General features: G+C 42.1%; 2 protein-coding genes across 2 annotated transcripts in view; one reads left to right on the plus strand and one right to left on the minus strand.

Annotated features, from left to right (window-relative positions):
* Positions 1-7,477, minus strand: part of LOC124601081 (N-terminal kinase-like protein) — a 118,310-nt gene extending 110,833 nt beyond the window's left edge. The window contains exon 1 of the mRNA XM_047136215.1: positions 7,255-7,477. Within this exon, the coding sequence (XP_046992171.1) occupies positions 7,255-7,368 (114 nt within the window). The 5' untranslated portion in view covers positions 7,369-7,477. The remainder of the gene's footprint in view (positions 1-7,254) is intronic.
* Positions 7,478-7,545: 68 nt separating this feature from the next.
* LOC124622939 (3'(2'),5'-bisphosphate nucleotidase 1) overlaps positions 7,546-20,580 on the plus strand; it is a 45,433-nt gene continuing 32,398 nt past the window's right edge. Inside the window, exons 1-3 of the mRNA XM_047148733.1 lie at positions 7,546-8,180; positions 8,352-8,561; positions 9,017-9,065. Of these exons, the coding sequence (XP_047004689.1) occupies positions 8,061-8,180; positions 8,352-8,561; positions 9,017-9,065 (379 nt within the window). The 5' untranslated portion in view covers positions 7,546-8,060. The remainder of the gene's footprint in view (positions 8,181-8,351; positions 8,562-9,016; positions 9,066-20,580) is intronic.

Consider the following 20,580-nt stretch of genomic DNA (forward strand, 5'->3'; position numbering starts at 1 on the left):
ATATATTGGGTTATGTTCATATTATTGTAAATTTGTAAAAGATTTTGCTAAAATAGCTGAGCCGTTAACAAAACTTTTAAAGAAAGGGCTTAAATTTCAATATACGGAGGATTATCAGGAAGATTTCGATGAATTAAAGATGAGATTAGTTTCTGGTCCGCTGTTGGTTTTGTGAATTTTGAAGAAGGCTTCATCTTAGGATGTGACGCTTCAAATGGCGCAGTAGGATGTGTTTTGGGGCAAATGGTGAAGGGACAGGAGCATCCGGAGTTAAATAGGGCAGAGTGGAATTATTCCACAACGGAAAAGGAGATGTTGGATGTAATATATGGAATAACATATTTTCGTTGTTACCTTTATGGTAGGAAGTTTAAGGTCATGACAGATCATGCAGCATTGAGAAGGTTACTGGGACTCAAGGATCCTTCTAGACAATTAACACGGTGGGCTCTAAAATTAAGCGAGTTTGACTTTGAAGTAATTCATAAGCCAGGGAAGAAACACAGGAATGCAGATGCATTAAGTCACAAATTAGACACATTAGAAGTAATGGGTAAGAGTGTCATGGAATGGCAAAGGGCACAAGAAGCGGATGAGGAGGGCCAGAGTTTTAGGATTCAAACGCATTTCATTGTCAAGAGAAATATGTTGTGTAGAGTTACCAGGTGTGGACCACAGGTAGTGGTACCAAAGAGTTTGAGAGAAGAAGTCTTAAAGCAAGCCCATGAACATGTGCTCTCGGGGTATGTTGGTCATTGAGCAATGGGAAGACAAGTAGTAGAACGATTTTGGTGGTGCACTTGGAGAAGGGATGTGGAACAATACGTAGCAAATTGAGTGTCGTTTGTGCAGCGAGTGGATGTGACACGTGCAAGAATTCCTTTGCAACGGTTACCAGAGGCTTCAAAACCATTCGAGTTTCTCGGGCTAGATATCTGTGGGCCATACAACAAAACACTGGCAGGGTATCATTACCTTTTAATTATAATTGATCACTTTCCGTGGTTTCTAGCCATGGTCACAATACCAGACCAACAGGCAAGTACGGTAGCACAAGCTTTAGTCAGTAACTAGTTATTGAAGTCTAGGGTGCCTGATAGCATAATTATGGATCAGGGTACGAACTTCATGTCCGAATTAATGTCACAGCTGTGTCATTTATTGAGGATTAAGAAATTACGGACCAGTTAACTTCATCCGCAGGCGAATGGGAGAACGTATGAGTACATAAGACAATTTCAAAAATGCTATGTTATTATGTGAATGGAAACCATGATAACTGGGACAATTATCTTCCATACGTGGTATAGAGTTATAACAGTAAAATACATTCCGGGGTCGGAATGTCACCGTTTGAGGTGGCCTATGGAAGAAAGATGCCACTGTCACTTGATGTTCTATGTCTGAAATCGGGAGCTAAAGGGGACACAGTGAGGGAATTTGCACGAACAATATGGGAAGTCTGGAGAGGGTACAGAAAGCCAATACGAAAGCGTTAGAGAGGCAGGAAGAACCGAATAAGTGGTTGGGACCTTTACCACAGTACAGGGTAGGCCAACGGGTACTGATCACGAGTCCATGTACACCTACGGGAAAGACGAAAAAATTCTTGACGAAGTACCAAGGACCATACCAGGTCGTGCACATGACTTCGCCTGTGAATGTTAAAGTGCAGCTGCCAACAAAAACATCCATTATCCATGTGAGTAGAGTAAAGCCTTATAAAGGAATGGTGGACGGATTACCGCAATTACAAGTGACCTGATTGCAGAGGCTAGGCAAAGCAAGTGGAGGAAGGAGGTCTCAGGGGAAGGACAACAGCAGACGCATAATGTTCTGTATGTGTTACGATCACGGACAGCAGATAATTTGCGGTCTTCTTCTTCTTTTGTGTGTGTGTGTGTGTGTGTGTGTGTGTGTGTGTGTGTGTGTGGGCGCACGCGCGCGCACACACGTGCGCTTTTTTTTCCCCCACCCCCCCTCTCTCTGTCTCTTTTTCTCGCGTTTTGGTGGATCTGATAATAAGTTGCGTTTTCCTTGTTTGTTGTTTCAGTTTTGTCATTATTTGGGGGAGACTATTTTTGTTTTTTGTTCAGAGAATTCAATAGGGGCAGAGTGAACTATCAAGAATTTTTGAGGATGTCGTACAATGTTGCAGTAACTTGTAGTGGGATGGGGTTTTAGAAATATTACCAGTGCAGAACCTGACATATTTGAACTCCACATTAAAAACAGAGGTTTTGGAAACGTTGCATTCCTTTATTAATGCACAGGAAGGATCTATCACGGTTAATAAAGTATTGGAGCATGTTCAAATGTTGCAACAGCATCGAAACAACAGGATAATGACAGTGGGCATTTCAGCCACAGGGTGTGCCATTTTCTTCTATTTTTCTTCAGTATAGCTTTATGGAGAATGTGCAAACATGCACCAGTGGAGGAGGTGCCAACACATCAGTTGCCTACAGCAGGGGTAACCAGTGTAAACAGTGCATAGGTGTAGAGTCAATGTTTTGATGTTCCCATTAGTTTTAGTCTGTAGAATGTAAGTTTTGTAAACAACACAGGCCACATCTATTTTATCTCGATTTTCGAGACGAATCTTGTTGAAAGGAGGGAGGTATGCTGCGCTAGTGTCAGTCTTAGTCGAGGGAAAGGGTAATTTTATCAAAATTAAATGAAGGCGCAGTTGGATTTTGGAGTCTGGGGCTCCTGGCAGTGTGTGGTCACAGTTGACAGCCATCAGGCAAGGCAATGTAAACATGGAACTCGTGGGTGTGGAGCTGAGACGGCGGTATTGCACGCACAATTTGTTTTGAGTGGTGTAACAATGAGGCAGGAAACTGCAGCATTGCTTGAAGTTATTGCAATGTATGAGGCGGGGCGCTAGGCCAGAGCCAGGAGGGCAATTTGTAAGTGGCTGATGTGTGGGAATATATCCCTGCCATAGTTTCTGTCTCTTTCTGACACTACTTCAGAAGCGAGGGGAAAACCAGTATAAATATATGAGCAATTTTAGCTAGAGAGAGAGAGAGTGCCAGGACAATCGAGCGTCGGGACGGACCTGTGCTTGTCTACGCTTATAGGGGAGAGTCTGGCAGCAATGTTACAAGTGTTCGGCATAAACTTGTACCTTGTTTCTATGTACTTGTTCGGGCTATATTCTGCCTCTGGGGACAACACTGGGGCAGGACGGAACGTCAGCCTGGAACTTGGAGATCACATGGTCTGCCTGAAAGACGGCAGTGACAGCGGACTCCAGCAGGTCCAGGAGGGGTAGGTTCCACTATAGTCTACGGGCGATGTTCGCTTCCCACCTGACGTACCACGGTTCCGGGCTAGGCACACACTGCGGGAGGTGCAGCAGCGCTCCGGAAGCACCAGAGACGGTGGTAGGTGTTGCCATCCGGGAAGCACCACTAGTGGCACAGCGTCCAGGAGGGCGTGGGTTCGAGTCTGGTCCTATCCTAGGAACAGAGGCGGCGGCCTGAGGGACCAGTACATCCACCTTTGTCCCATGGATGGACAGAGCACGCCAAACAGGTGGAGGGCGGCGAGGACCAGGGACTGTAGCAGTCTCCCGAATCGTGGGCAGCTATGCTGCGCAAGATGCGACGCATAGGCGGGCGGCAACCGGACAGAGCGTGGCCAACTTCCAGCTGAGCGGCCTCGATGACAACAGCAGCAGCGTTGACATACCAGGAGTTGCTGAGCCGGCTGGACTCGCGAGACAACGCCGCGGGCGGTACGCCGATACTACGCTGCACCCATCAAATACTGTAAATTAGCTGAATAAAGCAATGCTATAGAATACCACTGTATCAACCTGTACTGTCCCTTGACACTCTTGAACTTGCTCCACCTCCTGACGAAATATGGCGTGGTAGCTCCCGGTTTCAGCTCTGCCATCTGGAGTCCTGGGTTTGATTACCGACCCTGCAGCAATGCAATTGAGGCATCCCAGCCTCCTTCATCAAGCTCTTCATGGGGCTAGTTTGAAAGGCTCCTGTTGCAAGTCAAACCCTGCAGTAATTTATTGTATACAGTATCCACAATGCTGAGGGCAATGCCGAACCATATGAGAGATTCCAATAATCAAGGCGGGATTGTATCAGGACTTAGTAAAGCTGCAGAAGGAGAGTGTGATCTGCACACCAGCACTTTCACTTTAGCTGGCGAAGGTGGGGAATCCATATCAACTGAGAACTGAAGACCACTTCTAAAAAGCGATAAGTCTCCACCACACTGAGTAGTTAGTAGTCGGGGCCAAGTTCTGGTTATGGATGAATGGTATGTTGTTGTCGGAAGTGCAGTACCCGCGCCTGTACCTTTCGTATGGCAACTTGCACTCAACATTCAGCAACACACACACACACACACACACACACACACACACGCACACACACACACATATCAGCATACAAGGAGGGTGATACTGAAGACCCCCAAAGCTGCTGCTAGACCACTGATGGCTACTAGAAAGAAAGGGACACTCAATACAGAGCCCTGCAGGACAACATTCTCTTGGATAAGGGAAGCACTGTGGGAAGCATCAACTCAAACCTGGAAAGTGCAGTGTGACAAGAATTTGTGGATAAAAATCAGGAATGGACCCCACTCATGTACGATTCAAGAATGTGGTGGCTCCATGAGGTGTCATAAGCCTTTTGCAGATTAAAGAGGGCTCTAATGTGTTGTTGTTGGGCAAAAATTATTCAGATGGCAGGGGACTCCAGATAAATCATATTATCAGTAGTGGATCGGTCTTGGCGAAAACCACCTTGGGATGGAACCAGAAGATCCTGAGACTCAAGGAGCCAACACAGCCGCCAGCTTACCGTATGTTCACAGAACGAAACATCCAACTGCTGTACAAAAACGTGAAAGGAATGTACAAGTAGAAAACGCTACATCAGAATTGTTTTGAACAGGGCTAAACAACATTGTAGTGCACTATTTTCATTACTTTTCATTGTATTCAAGAGAGTAGTTATTAAAACATTTAAAGCTGTGGAATCTGGAAATTTAAACATCTTAGTTTGCACATATGATATTGCCATTTGGGGAGACACACAGCAAGAGTTTTAGAGGAAACTAGATTGATTTAATTTAATGAGTACGAATTAACAGAAGAAGAAAACAGGAGTCAAGAGGAACATTCAATACAATAGTCACTTTTGACCAGTGACGTATTCTTAATGGCTGCAGTACTGCCACATTTTGGTGCGCATAATCACAGTTTTGTTGTTAGCTGGTGAAGTTGCAAATTTGAGGGCAAAAAAACCTCATTGTGGTGACTGACTGATCTATAGCCTTGCCTGAGATCTAGATTAGGTTGGAAGGTGACAGTCTGGTTGTGAGATGGCCAAGCCAACAAATGTCAAATTAAAAGAAAACTTGCTGTGATAACAGACTGATTTGCAAATGCCACTAATATCACATTATTGCTGCAACGTTGTTTCCACCATTTGTCACATTGTTCCTATGTCAATGGTTAAACCTGGTGACTCATTTCAAATGCAGGGGTACCTTTTCATCTGAAAACAGTAAAAGTCTGCAGAACACCCAGCCAATGTAACCACAGACTTCACGGAGAAAGAACTGAATATGCAGAAAGTTTCAGTTATTTTTGATGTATCACACCAGAGGAGTGCTGAGTTAGTAGTCCAAATCAGTTTCAACAGGTGCTATGTTCAATGAAGTGCAAAATCTAGTCTGGGATAAAACAGTTCCCATAAAAGCTAAACAGACAACACTCAAGTCATACTTTTGGCCACTAATGATATATGGCTTGGAGATCTGTGTGGTATCAAAAAGAAACATCAGCAAACAACAAGCATGTGAAATGAAATTTTTACGATCCGCTATGACGAAGACAAGAAGGGACTACGACAAGAAGGGACGACGACAAGAAGGGGCTAAATTAGAAGTGCATGCATTAGGTACAGCATGTAAGCGACCTGTTCACTGGAGGAAAGCTTACACATTGCACAGCTAAAATGGTTTAGGCATGTTCAAAGGATGCAAGATACTGTAACCCATAGGGTTTACTCTGAAATAACTGTACTTGGAAGGAGTCCTCCCTTCAGAAAATAACAACATCGCTGGACATAAAAGATAAAGTTTATAATGATACAATCAGATGGAGATATATTGTGCACTAAAGTCCTACCCAACTAACTGGAAGGGTACCCAGATGAAAATGATGACAGACGCTTTTGACACTCAGATGATCACAAGAAACCTTGCATCATTATATTTATGCACCTGCTTCTCTAGTGTCATGTGACCATGGTGCCTGCTGGTGGGAGGCCCCAGGAAGGTGCAAAATAGTGTGTGCTAGGTATAGGCTAAAATGGAGATTAGGTCCATCGGGCTCCATCCACCTGAGAAATGAGTCTGTTTAAAGTAAATTTCTCCATCAATGCAACTGCTTATACTTTCACCTACTATCAATAAATAATCTTAATAATCACACGAATTTCAAACATCCCTGAAGTTGCTGAACTTCATATTAGTTCCCTACAATAGGACTTGAACCTGGAAGGTTTATGTTTTATTGTTAGCTTTCCATAACTGGTGTATTCAATCACATTTTATTGTCTAACACACCACCTGCATCTGTAGCCCATGAAAGTTCTATGAAGGTCTATTTTTTGTGATTATTTTATGCTTTCAGCAAGCTACAAATATTTACTCAAAACATAGATCATCAGGCAACAATATATGTCGAAAATGTTTATAAGGCAAGTAAATAAGTCTACTGAAGACTAACACGGCTGTTTCGTATCTGGAAATGCGCAAACATTTTCTACAGCTCTTCTACAGACTGGATGACAGATTATATAAAAACCTATGAAACACATATTTTACTACGACTCTCTCCAAAATAGAACGATTGGTTTTTGAATTTCATGCAATTTTCTTTAAAACTTATGACACTCCCCACTCAATAGCACAGTATAGTTTCAAATAAAATGCTGCCACCTTCCTGTCGTGGGTGGCTTTATTCTCTTATGCTTCCTTCGGAGAGAGAGAGTGAAATAATGAAATTGTGCAGTAAATACTAAGTCCGCTGCTTGCACTCCTTACCTACTGTACTAGGGCACATAGAACGTTGCTGTGCTTGGCCATCAAAAGAACGAATAACCATGGGTTGTTTTGCGCAATGGGTACATTAATGTATACTGTAATAAGTACACCGACAAATACAGACGTGTTTCCACATACTGATGCTTGCAAGCTTGTGTTTACCTTTTTCTTTGCCTGATGAAGAGCCCATACACTTTTATCCTCGAGTCCTGTCACTATGTCTCCTATCTCGTAAGGAAAATCTTTAGACGGATCTCTAGCGAAAAATGACCACATTATGTAAACACGTTTTCTTTTCTGTACAAACGCATGATTTAGGGTTCTCGAACACTAATTCATAGCACCTGACAAGTCCCACGTACATTTGCTTACATGAGTAACGGAGTGCTTTGACTCATGTGGTGTAATTTTCAACTTTACCACTATTATCTTTGAAAGTGTATGAAAACAAAACAACGTCAAAAGTGCGCGCGAACGGCATCGATCTTCATAATGGCAATGAAAAGCCGAATATTTATATATTGGTCGCTTGTATGAAATGAGGAGATAACTTACATAATATTTAGGTAGATTCTTTTGTGTTGGTTGTCCTGGGTCTTGGTTAAACGCGACTAAGCGCTTGTAACAAGTAATCTCCTTTACATTAAATTAGGTGGAAAGGACAAGTGGCCGTGAAGGCTGGAGATAACAGTCAGAACAAACAGATGATGAAAACCGTGACATGTGCATCATAGTATTCCATAATTTTGATTCTAGAAATTGTTTGAAGGTGGCAATAAGTTAACATAAACGGCATTAACCCTCAAAACCGCATATTAGTTGACACTGGTGTTGGCTGCGCTCATGTACAGGAGAAAGTAGGTTTTACCACAGACTTAGCGTATCTAATACTTGAAACTCGCAACCTTGACGGTTTTTATATAAGATCTGAAAAGAGGTTGAGTATTCAGTTGAGAAACAACGCAGCAATGGCGCAAAGTATACCTCTTTTATTAAGGATTGTTGCTTCATCGGTTAATGTGGCCAATAGAGCTGGAAAAATTATACGAGATATTATGTCGCAAGGTGAATTAGGCATTGTTGAAAAGGTAAGAACTAGACTACTCTTTTTCAGTTTGCATTGGACATCAAATAGTTCGTCATGGGTTAGTGTACGTATGTGCAGTTATTGCCATAAAATGAAATTATGTTCATTATTTATAACTTTGAAAAAAGAAATCGTTTACTCATAGTTTATCTAACGACAACATAATTTGCAGGGCAAAAATGATTTGCAAACTGAAGCTGATAGATCTGCACAGCGGTGCATCATTTCCTCTCTATCACAGCAGTTTCCAGCAGTCACCATTATTGGCGAAGAAGGTTCATCAACTTGTGAAGTACCCTCAGATTGGCTTGTGACTGATAGTAACCAAGAGGTTCTAAAACAAACTTGCCCAAAGGAACTGCAAAATGTTTCTGAAAAGGATGTAAGAAGCAATCTTGGTATTAAATAGTGATAACATAGATTACATGTGTTAAATTTCTTGCTCTTCATCTTGAAAATGCATTAAAATGTTCGTGTTGTCAGTGTCTTACAGCTATACCAACTGTAGTATGTACCCGGTGATGACACTAGAAATTTTTGTTCTTCCTCTTCATCACAAATGAGAAAGCTATTTATTTACTCAGGGTAAAAGAAAAAAAATGAAAGGGTGTCACATACAGCAGATATTATTCTCTTTTATAAATAATTAATGTGAGTAATTGAGGGACAAATACGTGCTGTTTGTGCTGCACTTCAGTTTTGATGATTTCAGACTTCACTGTTCTTCTCCCAGGGCACACTTTGCTTGGTTGAGCTGTAGTTTGTTGACACACTGAAAATTGCATACGAACAATCAGAAAAATTTATTACTAATAAATCATGTTGTACACTTTGCAGGTTGTGATTTGGGTTGATCCTTTGGATGGAACATCAGAATACACACAGGGTTTGTAATCTTTCCAACTTACCTACTTCTATAATTTTTTTGACTTTTCTCCTGTTGTCATGTATGACTTAAATCGAAGACTTGCACTTGCAGTTGAAAACATGGTTTATTGGATTGAAAGTAACTGTTTCAGATGAGTGCTGTGGTTGGAAGCATTTGTGACTATTAGAAATAATATTGTTCTTTGGAATGAGTCTTTCATTCTGCAGTGTAGTGTGGGGCAGATTAAAATGGTGTGTCGGATGAGGACTCAAACATGGGTTCAAGTCCTGGTTTAGAACACAGTTTTAATATACGCGGAAGTCTCAGTTTATAGTCAGTTGTGGGAGGAACACTTCTTTAGCAGTTTTCAAAAAAATGAGTGAACCCCCCACCCTTCTTATACATATGGCATGTATGTGTATACACTACTGGCCATTAAAATTGCTACACCAAGAAGAAATGCAGATGATAAACGGGTATTCATTGGACAAATGTATTGTACTAGAACTGACATGTGATTACATTTTCACGCAATTTGGGTGCGTAGATCCTGAGAAATCAGTACCCAGAACAACCACCTCTGGCCGTAATAACGGCCTTGATACGCCTGGGCATTGAGTCAAACAGAACTTGGATGGCGTGTACAGGTACAACTGCCCATGCAGCTTCAACATGAAACCACAGTTCATCAAGTGTAGTGACTGGTGTATTGTGACGAGCCAGTTGCTCGACCACCATTGACCAGACTTTTTCAATTGGTGAGAGATCTAGAGAATGTGCTGGCCGGGGCTGCAGTCGAACATTTTCTGTATCCAGAAAGGCCCGTATGAGACCTGTAACATGTGGTTGTGCATTATCCTGCTGAAATGTAGGGTTCCACAGGGATCGAATGAAGGGTAGAGCAACAGGTTGTAACACATCTGAAATGTAACGTACACTGTTCAAAGTGCCGTCAGTGCAAACAAGTGATGACTGAGACATGCATCCAATGGCACCCCATACCATCACGCCGGGTGATATACCAGTATGTCAATGACGAATACACGCTTCCAATTTGCGTTCACTGTGATGTCACCAAACACGGATGCGACCATCATGATGCTGTAAACAGAACCTGGATTCATCCAAAAAAATGATGTTTTGTCATTCGTGCACCCAGGTTTGTCGTTGAGTACACCAAGGTAGGTGCTCCTGTCTGTGATGCAGCGTCAGAGGTAACCGCAGCCGTGATCTCCGAGCTGATAGTCCATGCAGCTGCAAACGTTGTTGAACTGTTTGTGCAGATGGTTGTTGTCTTGCAAATGTCCCTATCTGTTGACTCAGGGATTGAGATGTGGCTGCACGATCTGTTACAGCCATGTGGATAAGATGCCTGTCATTTTGAGTGCTAGTGATACGAGGCCATTGGGATCCAGCACGGCGTTCCGTATTACCTTCCTGAACCCACCTATTCCATATTCTGCTAACAGTCATTGAATCTCGACCAACATGAGCAGCAATGTCGCCATACGATAAACTGCAATCGCGATAGGCTACAATCCGACATTTATCAAAGTCGAAAACGTGATGGTACGCATTTACCCTCCTTACACGAGGCATCACAACAACATTTCACCAGGCAATGCCGGTCAACTGCTGTTTGTGTATGAGAAATTGGTTGGAAACTTTCCTCATGTCAGCACGTTGTAGATGTCGCCACCGGCGCCAACCTTGTGTGAATGCTCGAAAAGCTAATCAATTGCATATCACAGCATCTTCTTCCTATCGGTTAAATTTCGCGTCTGCAGCACGTTATCTTCGTGGTGTAGCAATTTTAATGGCCAATAGTGTACTATTTTTTGCAGTTTTAATTGCTGAGGGAAAACACCAGTTAATGATAAAGAATTGTTGCATATAACAAAGGGGTGGTGGTGGTGGTGGTGGTGGTAGTAGTAGTAGTAGTAGTAGTAGTAGTAGTAGTAGTTCTTGTTGTTACTTTTGTTGTTTATTCATCCAAGGATAATTCGATAACTCTACAATGATCTAGGATACATCTACTTAACACAAATGAAATGTTATTCTCTCTCTCTCTCTCTCTCTCTCTCTCTGTCTCTCTCTCTCTCTCTCTCTCTCTCTCTCTCACACACACACACACACACACACACACACACACACACACATATATTTGTTTAATGAGGAGAGAAGAGAACAGTTGCTCAACCATAACTTTGTTGAGGGAATGAACCTATTGTTTGCCTGAAATGGTATTGGAAAAGCTAAATCAGGATGGCTGGACAGAGCACGAACAAGCATCTTTCTAATTTGAGGCCAGTGTCTTTATGAACACAGTACCTCATTCAGTTACAGAGTGTGGGAAGTACTGTAGAATACAACTATTCAGTTTTAGGTAGTGACAGTATCAACCAGTATAGTCACTATGATGATATCCACTCAAAGTGTTCCTAAAATACAGAGTATTAGGACTGTGACGAGAATATAGTGGTTATACGTGGAGGTTTCTTGTTATTGATGCCTTCAAACATATTAAAAATTATAAAATAAGATTGTCATATACATTTGTTGGCAGTGACCCTCCAACATAATCTTGGCCTCAGGTTAGTCTGGTGATCAGTCTGTCATGACAACGATCATTTTTAAAAGGAACACATGAGGCAATACTGACCCTATGACTTACCTTCGAAGCTAGATTAAGGAAAGGCAAACCTACGTTTCTAGCATTTGTAGCCTTAGAGAAAGCTTTTGACTATGTTGACTGGAATACTCTCAAATTCTGAAGGTGGCAGGGGTAAAATACAGGGAGCGAAAGGCTATTTACAATTTGTATAGTAACCAAATTGCAGTTATAAGAGTCGAGGGGCATGAAAGAGAAGCAGTGGTTGGGAAGGGAGTGAGACAGGGTTGTAGCCTCTCCCCGATGTTATTCAATCTGTATATTGAGCAAGCAGTGAAGGAAACAAAAGAAAAATTCGGAGTAGGTATTAAAATCCATGGAGAAGAAATAAAAACTTTGTTCGCCGATGACATTGTAATTCTGTCAGATACAGCAAAGGACTTGGAAGAGCAGTTGAACGGAATGGATAGTGTCTTGAAAGGAGGATCAAAAGCAAAACGAGGATAATGGAATGTAGTCGAATAAAGTCGGGTGATGCTGAGGGAATTAGATTAGGAAATGAGACACTTAAAGTAGTAAAGGAGTTTTGCTATTTGGGGAGCAAAATAACTGATGATTCGTCGAAGTAGAGAAGATATATAATGTAGACTGGCAATGGGAAGGAAAGCGTTTCTGAAGAAGAGAAATTTGTTAACATCGAGTATCGAGTATAGATTTAAGTGTCAGGAAGTCGTTTCTGAAAGTATTTGTATGGAGTGTAGCCATGTATGGAAGTGAAACATGGACGATTAATAGTTTAGACAAGAAGAGAATAGAAGCTTTCGAAATGTGGTGCTACAGAAGAATGCTGAAGACTAGATAGGTAGATCATATAACTAATGAGGAGGTGTTGAATAGGATTGGGGAGAAGAGAAGTTTGTGGCACAACTTGACTAGAAGAAGGGCTCGGTTGGTAGGATATGTTCTGAGGCATCAAGGGATCACCAATTTAGTATTGGAGGGCAGCGTAGAGGGTAAAAATCGTAGAGGGAGACCAAGAGATGAATACGCCAAGCAGATTCAGAAGGATGTAGGTTGCAGTAGGTACTGGGAGATGAAGAAACTTGCACAGGATAGAGTAGCATGGAGAGCTGCATGAAACCAGTCTCAGGACTGAAAACCACAACAACAACAACAACAACAAAAACAGTTATCAACCTTCACATTGGTATCTGAATTGTTTTATACTTTCTCCCAGATTGATTTGCTAATTAAGATACTGACTTCAACTCCTTTTATGGTTAAATTTTCCTCACTGGATGAAATGTGATTGAAAGATATTATTGATAACTGTGAAAAATAATCGCTACAGGTTATATCAAAGTTTTCTAATGATGTCCTGAAGTGTTGGGTATTTTGCCAGATATCAGTCTCGTTGTTGCATGATATTTCTACAGTGTGACTCATCTTCACCATGTGCTACCAGAGACTTGGTTGAGTAGAATGGATTGAGTATTTGTACCTAGAGTCTCTTTTGTCCGTAGTTGGTTCCAGGCATTCAACCTGTTGTCTGCTCCTGCTAGCAGCATCCTTTGCCATTCCCTTTTTGGTCTGGTGTGCCTGTCTGTGCACTGGCATTCCATTTATGGTCAGAAGCAGTCCAGGTGTTCCCTCTGCCCTCCCACTAGAAACGTTCTTTGGCGTTCCCTCTTTGGTCCAGTGTGCCAGGCCCCAGGCCAAGTGCTAGTGTTTCATCCTCAGCCCAGTGCACCCATTTTGCATGGTGGCATTCCTTTCTCAATATTGTGTGGTTCTGTGTGTTCCCTTTGCTGTCCGCTCCTGCTAGAAGTGTCCTGTGACATTCCCTCTTCAGTCAAGTGTGCCTGATGCTTTGTGTGGGGATCATTCCTGGTGTGCACACCCTCACTGCTGTTTGTAGAGTTCTGCAGCTGCCCCCGTTGCATTATCAGCAAGTCCAATGCAGGATCCCAGGCTCTACTGTGTTGGTACCCAGTGTCATGATTCATTAGATTTTTCATCACTATTATCTCTATAGACTATCTTATAATACTGTTCCAGTATCAGGGGTCTGTGCAAGAACCCTTGTTTGCTAATATTTCATGGGATGGTTGAGTTCCGGACAATGTTCGATAGTGGCTGATTTAGTTGCCTGTCTTAGTTAGGCATGCTTCTGATGTTCTTTGCACCAGATGTCCACTGTCCTAGCTGTTTGGCCAGCGTCACATTTCACATTGGCAAGATATATTAAATTCCTGGTTTTCATAGCCCCAGGTCATCTTTCATGTTTTCCCAGTTGGTCTGTTATTTTTATAGGTGGACAGAACACACAAAATTATTGCTCTTCTTCTAGATCATGTGATGGAATATTGAAGGCCCTTCTGAATCTGTTTGGCCATGTATCCGTTCTTACAGAACGCTGATCGTAGCTCTCTATTTCTACTGTCTATTTATCTGGATCTGACAGGGTATGTGCCCCGTGAACCAATGTCTTTGGAACTCCAATAAATAGTGGACCCATTCCACTAGATGAGCAGTCTCAGGTAACACCTGATGAAGACAATGGATCACGTTGTTGAAATATCGCGTGTGAACAGTGCTGATATCTGGCAAAATACCGATACCTCAAGATGTCAACAAATCATTGGGAAAGTCTGAAGAATTACATCAAGAGACTCCTTGGGATCTATCATCAGGAGTGTCCCAGGGAAGGGTAACAAAACCACTGGAATTCTTTATATACGTAAATGATCTGAGTGTTCAAATGCACCTTAAGTATTGTACTGCTTGACACGGTCACATCAGCTAATATCTAGACATAATGTTGCAAAATGATATGAAATTGATGAGTATGTAAGGATTGCAGTAGAGAAGACGGGTGGTCGACTTCAGTTTATTGGGAGAATTTTAGGAAAGTGTGATTCAGCTGTAAAGGTGTAATGTCACCTGTTCTTTAGTACTGCTCAAGTGTTTGTGATTCCCATCAAGTCACATGAAAGGAAAATACTGAAGCAGTTCACATGCGTGCTGCTAGATTTGTTACCGATAGGTTTGAACAACAGCAGGAACTCAAATGGGAATCCCAGGAAGGAAGGTGATGCTCTTTTCGAGGCACACTATTGAGAAAATGTAGAAAACTAGCAATTAAAATTGACTGCCGAATGATTCTACTGCTGCCAAGACACATTCCACATAAAGACCACGATGATAAGATAAGAGAAATCAGGTTTAGTATGGAGGCATATAGACAGTTGCTTTTCCCTTGCTCTATTTGCGAGTAGAAACAGGAAAGGAAATGACTTGTTGTGGTAAAAGGTACCCTCTACCACACACCATACAGCAGCTTGTGGAGTGTATACAGAGTGACAATTATTGAGGGAGGGTAAACAACAACATAAATTAGTTGCAAACTGCAGTGGGCACACACTTTATGTAAACATCACTACCGATGTTTCGATTGCCCCTATTGGCAATGATGTGCTGCAGACAAATAGTGACCCACTGAAGTGTCGGAACATCAGTGCTGTCGATGACCTCTGGAATGACTGTTCTCAGCTCAGAAATGGTTTTGGGGTTATTGCTGTACACCTTTTCTTTAATGTGGACCTACAAAAAGGAGTCGCACGTGTTCAGATTCGGAGAATATGGTGGCCAATCAAGGACCATGCCAGTGGCCTATTAGTACCCCAGAGCGAGAATGTGGTCCCCAAGTGCTCCTCCAGGACATCAAAACACTCTCCTGCTTTGATGGAGTTGAGCTCCGCCTTGCATGAACCACATCTTGTCGATATTAGGGTCACTTTGGATAATGGGGATGAAATCACACCACATACCATTAAGTAGTCTTCATGCCCTTAAGGAATATTGCACCAATTATTCCGTGACTGGACACAGCACATCACACAGTCACCTGTTGAGGGTGAAGAGACTTCTCGATCGTGAAATGCAGATTCTCAGTCCCTCAAATGCGCCAATTTTGCTTATTGACGAACCCATCCAAATGAAAATGGGCATCGTCGCTAAATAAAACCATGCATGCACATACTAATTCCCATGATGCCCCACAGTCAACTGTGCAGTTTGAACATCCTAACACAAACTGTTCAGAAGTTATGATGATTTTATTTCATATAGTTCAATAATTGTCACTCTATATGTAGCTGTAGCTGAGATGTACTGAAACATCAGGAAGCTGGATGAGCTTTGACAGAGGAAAGGGAGAATGCTGGATTCTCTCTGTTTCATGCTGAGTTATCAAGATGGAGATGTAGTACCAGTTTTCACCATGATTAAAGATCTCATCAACTCCAGAGTGATGAACAAGAAAAACATTGGATGAGCATGGCACTTGTGAGAAGGGAGGATTTGAGATATTCACCCCAGGCTAGATGTGATAGCATACAGACTTTTGGAATGTGACCTTAGACAAAGAGGGCGAGAAGACCAGGGCTCTTTTGAGGCAAACCATTATAGCTGACAAGGTCATCAAACAACTACAATTGATAGCGCCAGATTCATCTAGACTACTTTTTCCATGTGTGGGGAAGTGTACTTGCAAAATCCACAATTTGGAGGTCTTCTTGCAGTGTCTCGAGCATCTACATATCACAGAATCTGATATGAGAGTCAGTTTTGATGTCGTACTGCCGTTCACTAGGGTGCCACTGAAAGACTCATTGGAACTAGCTGAAGAGAGATTTGAGGATGATCCACCTGCTTAGGCATATACTGACCTCAACTTACTTTCTGTATGGGCATCAATATTATGAGCAGTTCTGTCTCCAGTGATTGCCAATATGTTCATGAAGAGGTTTGAAGAGGGGGCATTGGAGACGGGTGGATGTAAACACACATGGTTCTTCTGGTATGTAGTTGATAACTTTGTGATCTGCCTTCATGGTAGGTAGACAATCAATGAGTTTCTGGAACATCTGAGCTCGTGCCACCCAATTATGAGGTTCACAATGGAACTGGAAAACAATGACCAGTTTCTGTTTCTGGATGTCCTTGTCAAAAAGAGAGCAATTGGTTGCTTGGCCACAGTGTTTATCACAAACCTACACTTGCTGATATACAGGGTGTTACAAAAAGGGTACGGCCAAACTTTCAGGAAACATTCCTCACACACAAAGAAAGAAAATATGTTATGTTGACATGTGTCCGGAAACGCTTACTTTCCATGTTAAAGCTCATTTTATTACTTCTCTTCAAATCACATTAATCATGGAATGGAAGCACACAGCAACAGAACGTACCAGCGTGACTTCAAACACTTTGTTACAGGAAATGTTCAAAATGTCCTCCGTTAGCGAGGATACATGCATCCACCCTCCGTCGCATGGAATCCCTGATGCGCTGATGCAGCCCTGGAGAATGGCGTATTGTATCACAGCCGTCCACAATACGAGCACGAAGAGTCTCTGCATTTGGTACCGGGGTTGCGTAGACAAGAGCTTTCAAATGCCCCCATAAATGAAAGTCAAGAGGGTTGAGGTCAGGAGAGCATGGAGGCCATGGAATTGGTCCGCCTCTACTAATCCATCGGTCACCGAATCTGTTATTAAGAAGCGTACGAACACTTCGACTGAAATGTGCAGGAGCTCCATCGTGCATGAGCCACATGTTGTGCCGTACTTGTAAAGGCACATGTTCTAGCAGCACAGGTAGAGAGTATCCTGTATGAAATCATGATAACGTGCTCCATTGAGCGTAGGTGGAAGAACATGGGGCCCAATGAAGACATCACCAACAATGCCTGCCCAAACGTACTGATGTGCTTGATGCTAGTACTGCAGAGCAATGAGTCGCATGTCAACACAAGCACCAAAGTCAACATTACCTTCCTTCAATTGGGGCAACTGGCAGTGAATCGAGGAAGTACAGTACATACTGGCGAAACTAAAATGAGCTCTAACATGGATATTAAGCGTTTCCTGTCACGTGTCCACATAACATCTTTTCTTTATTTGTGTGTGAGGAATGTTTCCTGAAAGTTTGGTCGTACCTTTTTGTAACACCCTGTATGCCTGCAAGCCAGCAGCTATCACTGCTCTCCACAGAAAAATGGAGTTCTCAAGACATTGGTCCGTAGGACACACACCTTGTCAGATCTAGATAGTTTGACAGAAGAAATACGGCATCTACAATCAGTGTTCTGTAAGGAGAGAGAAACGACCAGACAGATTCAGACGGTCCTTATACCAGCCATTCCGCCACACAGTCTAGAAGAAGAACAAGATGAGGCAAAGACTATGGCGTACCTGGCTTGTGCGGGATATCTCTCTGCCAAAATCAGCAGAATTCTCAGGAAGCATAACATCAGGTTGTGTGTTCTGCCCACCTACCAAAATAAGAGGACTACTGGGAAAACGAGAAAGATGACCTGGCTTATTGGAAACCAGGACTGAATGAAATATCTCACCATTTTTACATGTCATTTATTGGCCAGACAACAAGGACAGTGGACATCAGATGCAAAGAACATCGGAGGTACGCCCAACTAAGACAGGCAGCTAAATCAGCCACTGTTAAGCACTATCTGAAACTCAGTCATACCAAGGACTATGATCAAATGAGGGCTCTGGCACAGACTCCCAGATACTGCGACAGTGTTCTTAGTTATAAGAGAGTCTATAGAGACAATGGTGAAAGAAGACATAACGAATCGTGGCATTGGGTACCAGGTCAGTACAGCCTGGGATCCTGCACTGGAATTGCTGAAAATGCAATTGGGGGGGAGGGGGGGAAGCAACAGAATTCCACAGATAGAACAACTGAGGGTCTGGCCATGAGGAACGAACCCCAGAGAAAAGCTGGAATGTTGCAGGATGCTTCTAGTGGGAGCAGGCCGTATAGGGAACACACAGAACCGCACCAGACCAGGAACAGAATGCCAGTACGCAAACGGGTGCACTGGACCGAAGATGAAACACCAGTGCTCGGCCTGGTGCACTGAGCCGAAGAAGAAACACCAAAGAATGTTTCTAGTGGGAGTGAACTGCAGAGAGAACACCTGGACCTTCTGAACATAAATGAAATGCCAGCGCACAGACAGCCGCACTGGACTGAAGAGAGAATGCCAAAGGATGCTACTAGCGGGAGTGTACCATAGGGGAAAAAGACCGTAGATATGAATACTGAACTTGTTCCACTCTACAGGCAGTTTCAGGTAGCACCTGACGAAGATAATGAGACACTTTGTCAAATTATTGTGCAAGAGTGAAGCTAATATCAGGTAGAATACTCAGTTTCAGGTAGCACCTGACGAAGATAATGAGACACTTTGTCAAATTATTGTGCAAGAGTGAAGCTAATATCAGGTAGAATACCCAACGCCTCAGGATGGCAACAGATCATTGGAAAAGTGTACAGAGCTTTTCTAATATCCACTTGCCCTTTTTTACACACATGTGACCAAGGAGTGTGGAACTAGCTTTGTTTTACTTGTTTAAGAACTTAGAGTCACACAATAGTCATGTGTTTATAATTTTAAAAAATTTTTCTCTCTATGGGCTCTGGCTCAGAAAATCTCTTTAGAGAACTACTGTTTTCCCAGTGACTTTGAGTTTCTGTGGAACAAGATCAAGATCTTTTCTGTCAGGAAATTCGTACACATTCAAAACAATAGCAGTTTTTGTTGTCGTCGTCATCTTCAGCCTGAAGATTGGTTTGATGCTGCTTTTCATGCTGTTCTATCCTGTAGAAGCCTCATCATCACTGAATAACTTCTGCAACCTATATTCTTCTGAATCTGCTTACTATGTTCATCCCTTGGTCACCCTCTACAATTTTTGCCTCCCACAGCTCCCTCCAATAATAAATTGGTGATCCCATGATGCCTCAGAAAGTGCCCTATCAACTGATCCCTTCTTCTAGCCAGGTTGTGCCACAAATTTCTTTTCTCACCAGGTCTATCCAGTACCTCATTAGTTGCATGGTTACCAATCAGATCTTCAACATTCTTCTGTAGCACTACATTTCAGAAGTTTCTGTTCTCTTCTTGTGTGAACTGTTTGTAGCCCATATTTCACTTGCATACATGGCTATGCTCCATACAGATACTTTGATAAAAGACTAGCTGACACTTAAATCTATATTTAATGTTAACAAATTTCACTTCTTTAGAAACGCTTTTCTTGCCATTGCTAGTCTACATTCTATATCCTCTCTCAGGATGTATATGCGTTGGGACAAACGGGAAGTCTGTGAAAATTTGGGAAATTTTTCATCTGGGGAAAAGCTTGGGAATTTTTTAGAATTCCAGAATTTTTCATTGTTTTAGTTTTCAGTTAAATTTTTTGTAATTTTGAGTGGTAAGAAATGGTATGCTAACAAAGAATTTTTGCTTAAGCCCACTACTGCAGAATAATAATACAGCAATAAAACATAAATGAAGAATAACATCAAAATGAAACTTTAGTTGCATAGAAATGTACAGTTAACAGCAACAAAACACAGTGCACATACAAGCGTCTGTGACAGCAAAATGTGTCAAAGCCTTTAGCACGAAGACTTTCCAATACTTTGTGACATCAAACTGCTTTCAGTGAGGGTGATGTCACAATTGTTTAAATTTCTGACAGGTTGTGCAAAATACATGGTGATTCAAAAGTCCCTTGACATTTTGGAGAAAAACATGTTTATTCTTAAAATGGAAGTTAAGCTTTGTTACACACCACATTGGGAACACACATCGAAACATTTCAGTGTGGTGACCCAGCAAATCTATTTCATTGTTTATTGTAATATGTATTCCATAGATCCAGTTCTGCGTGTTAACGCATGGATGTGGAACGAGTCAAAAACATTTAGTTCATTATTACATTAGTTTCCATAAGCACAATAAACAAAGATTAATGATACAAGTTGGAAACATAATCGGTAGGGTAAAATTCCACTCACAAGAAGAGTTCGAGATACAACATT

Source organism: Schistocerca americana, chromosome 1 (assembly GCF_021461395.2).
Source record: "Schistocerca americana isolate TAMUIC-IGC-003095 chromosome 1, iqSchAmer2.1, whole genome shotgun sequence".
Classification (NCBI taxonomy): domain Eukaryota; kingdom Metazoa; phylum Arthropoda; class Insecta; order Orthoptera; family Acrididae; genus Schistocerca; species Schistocerca americana.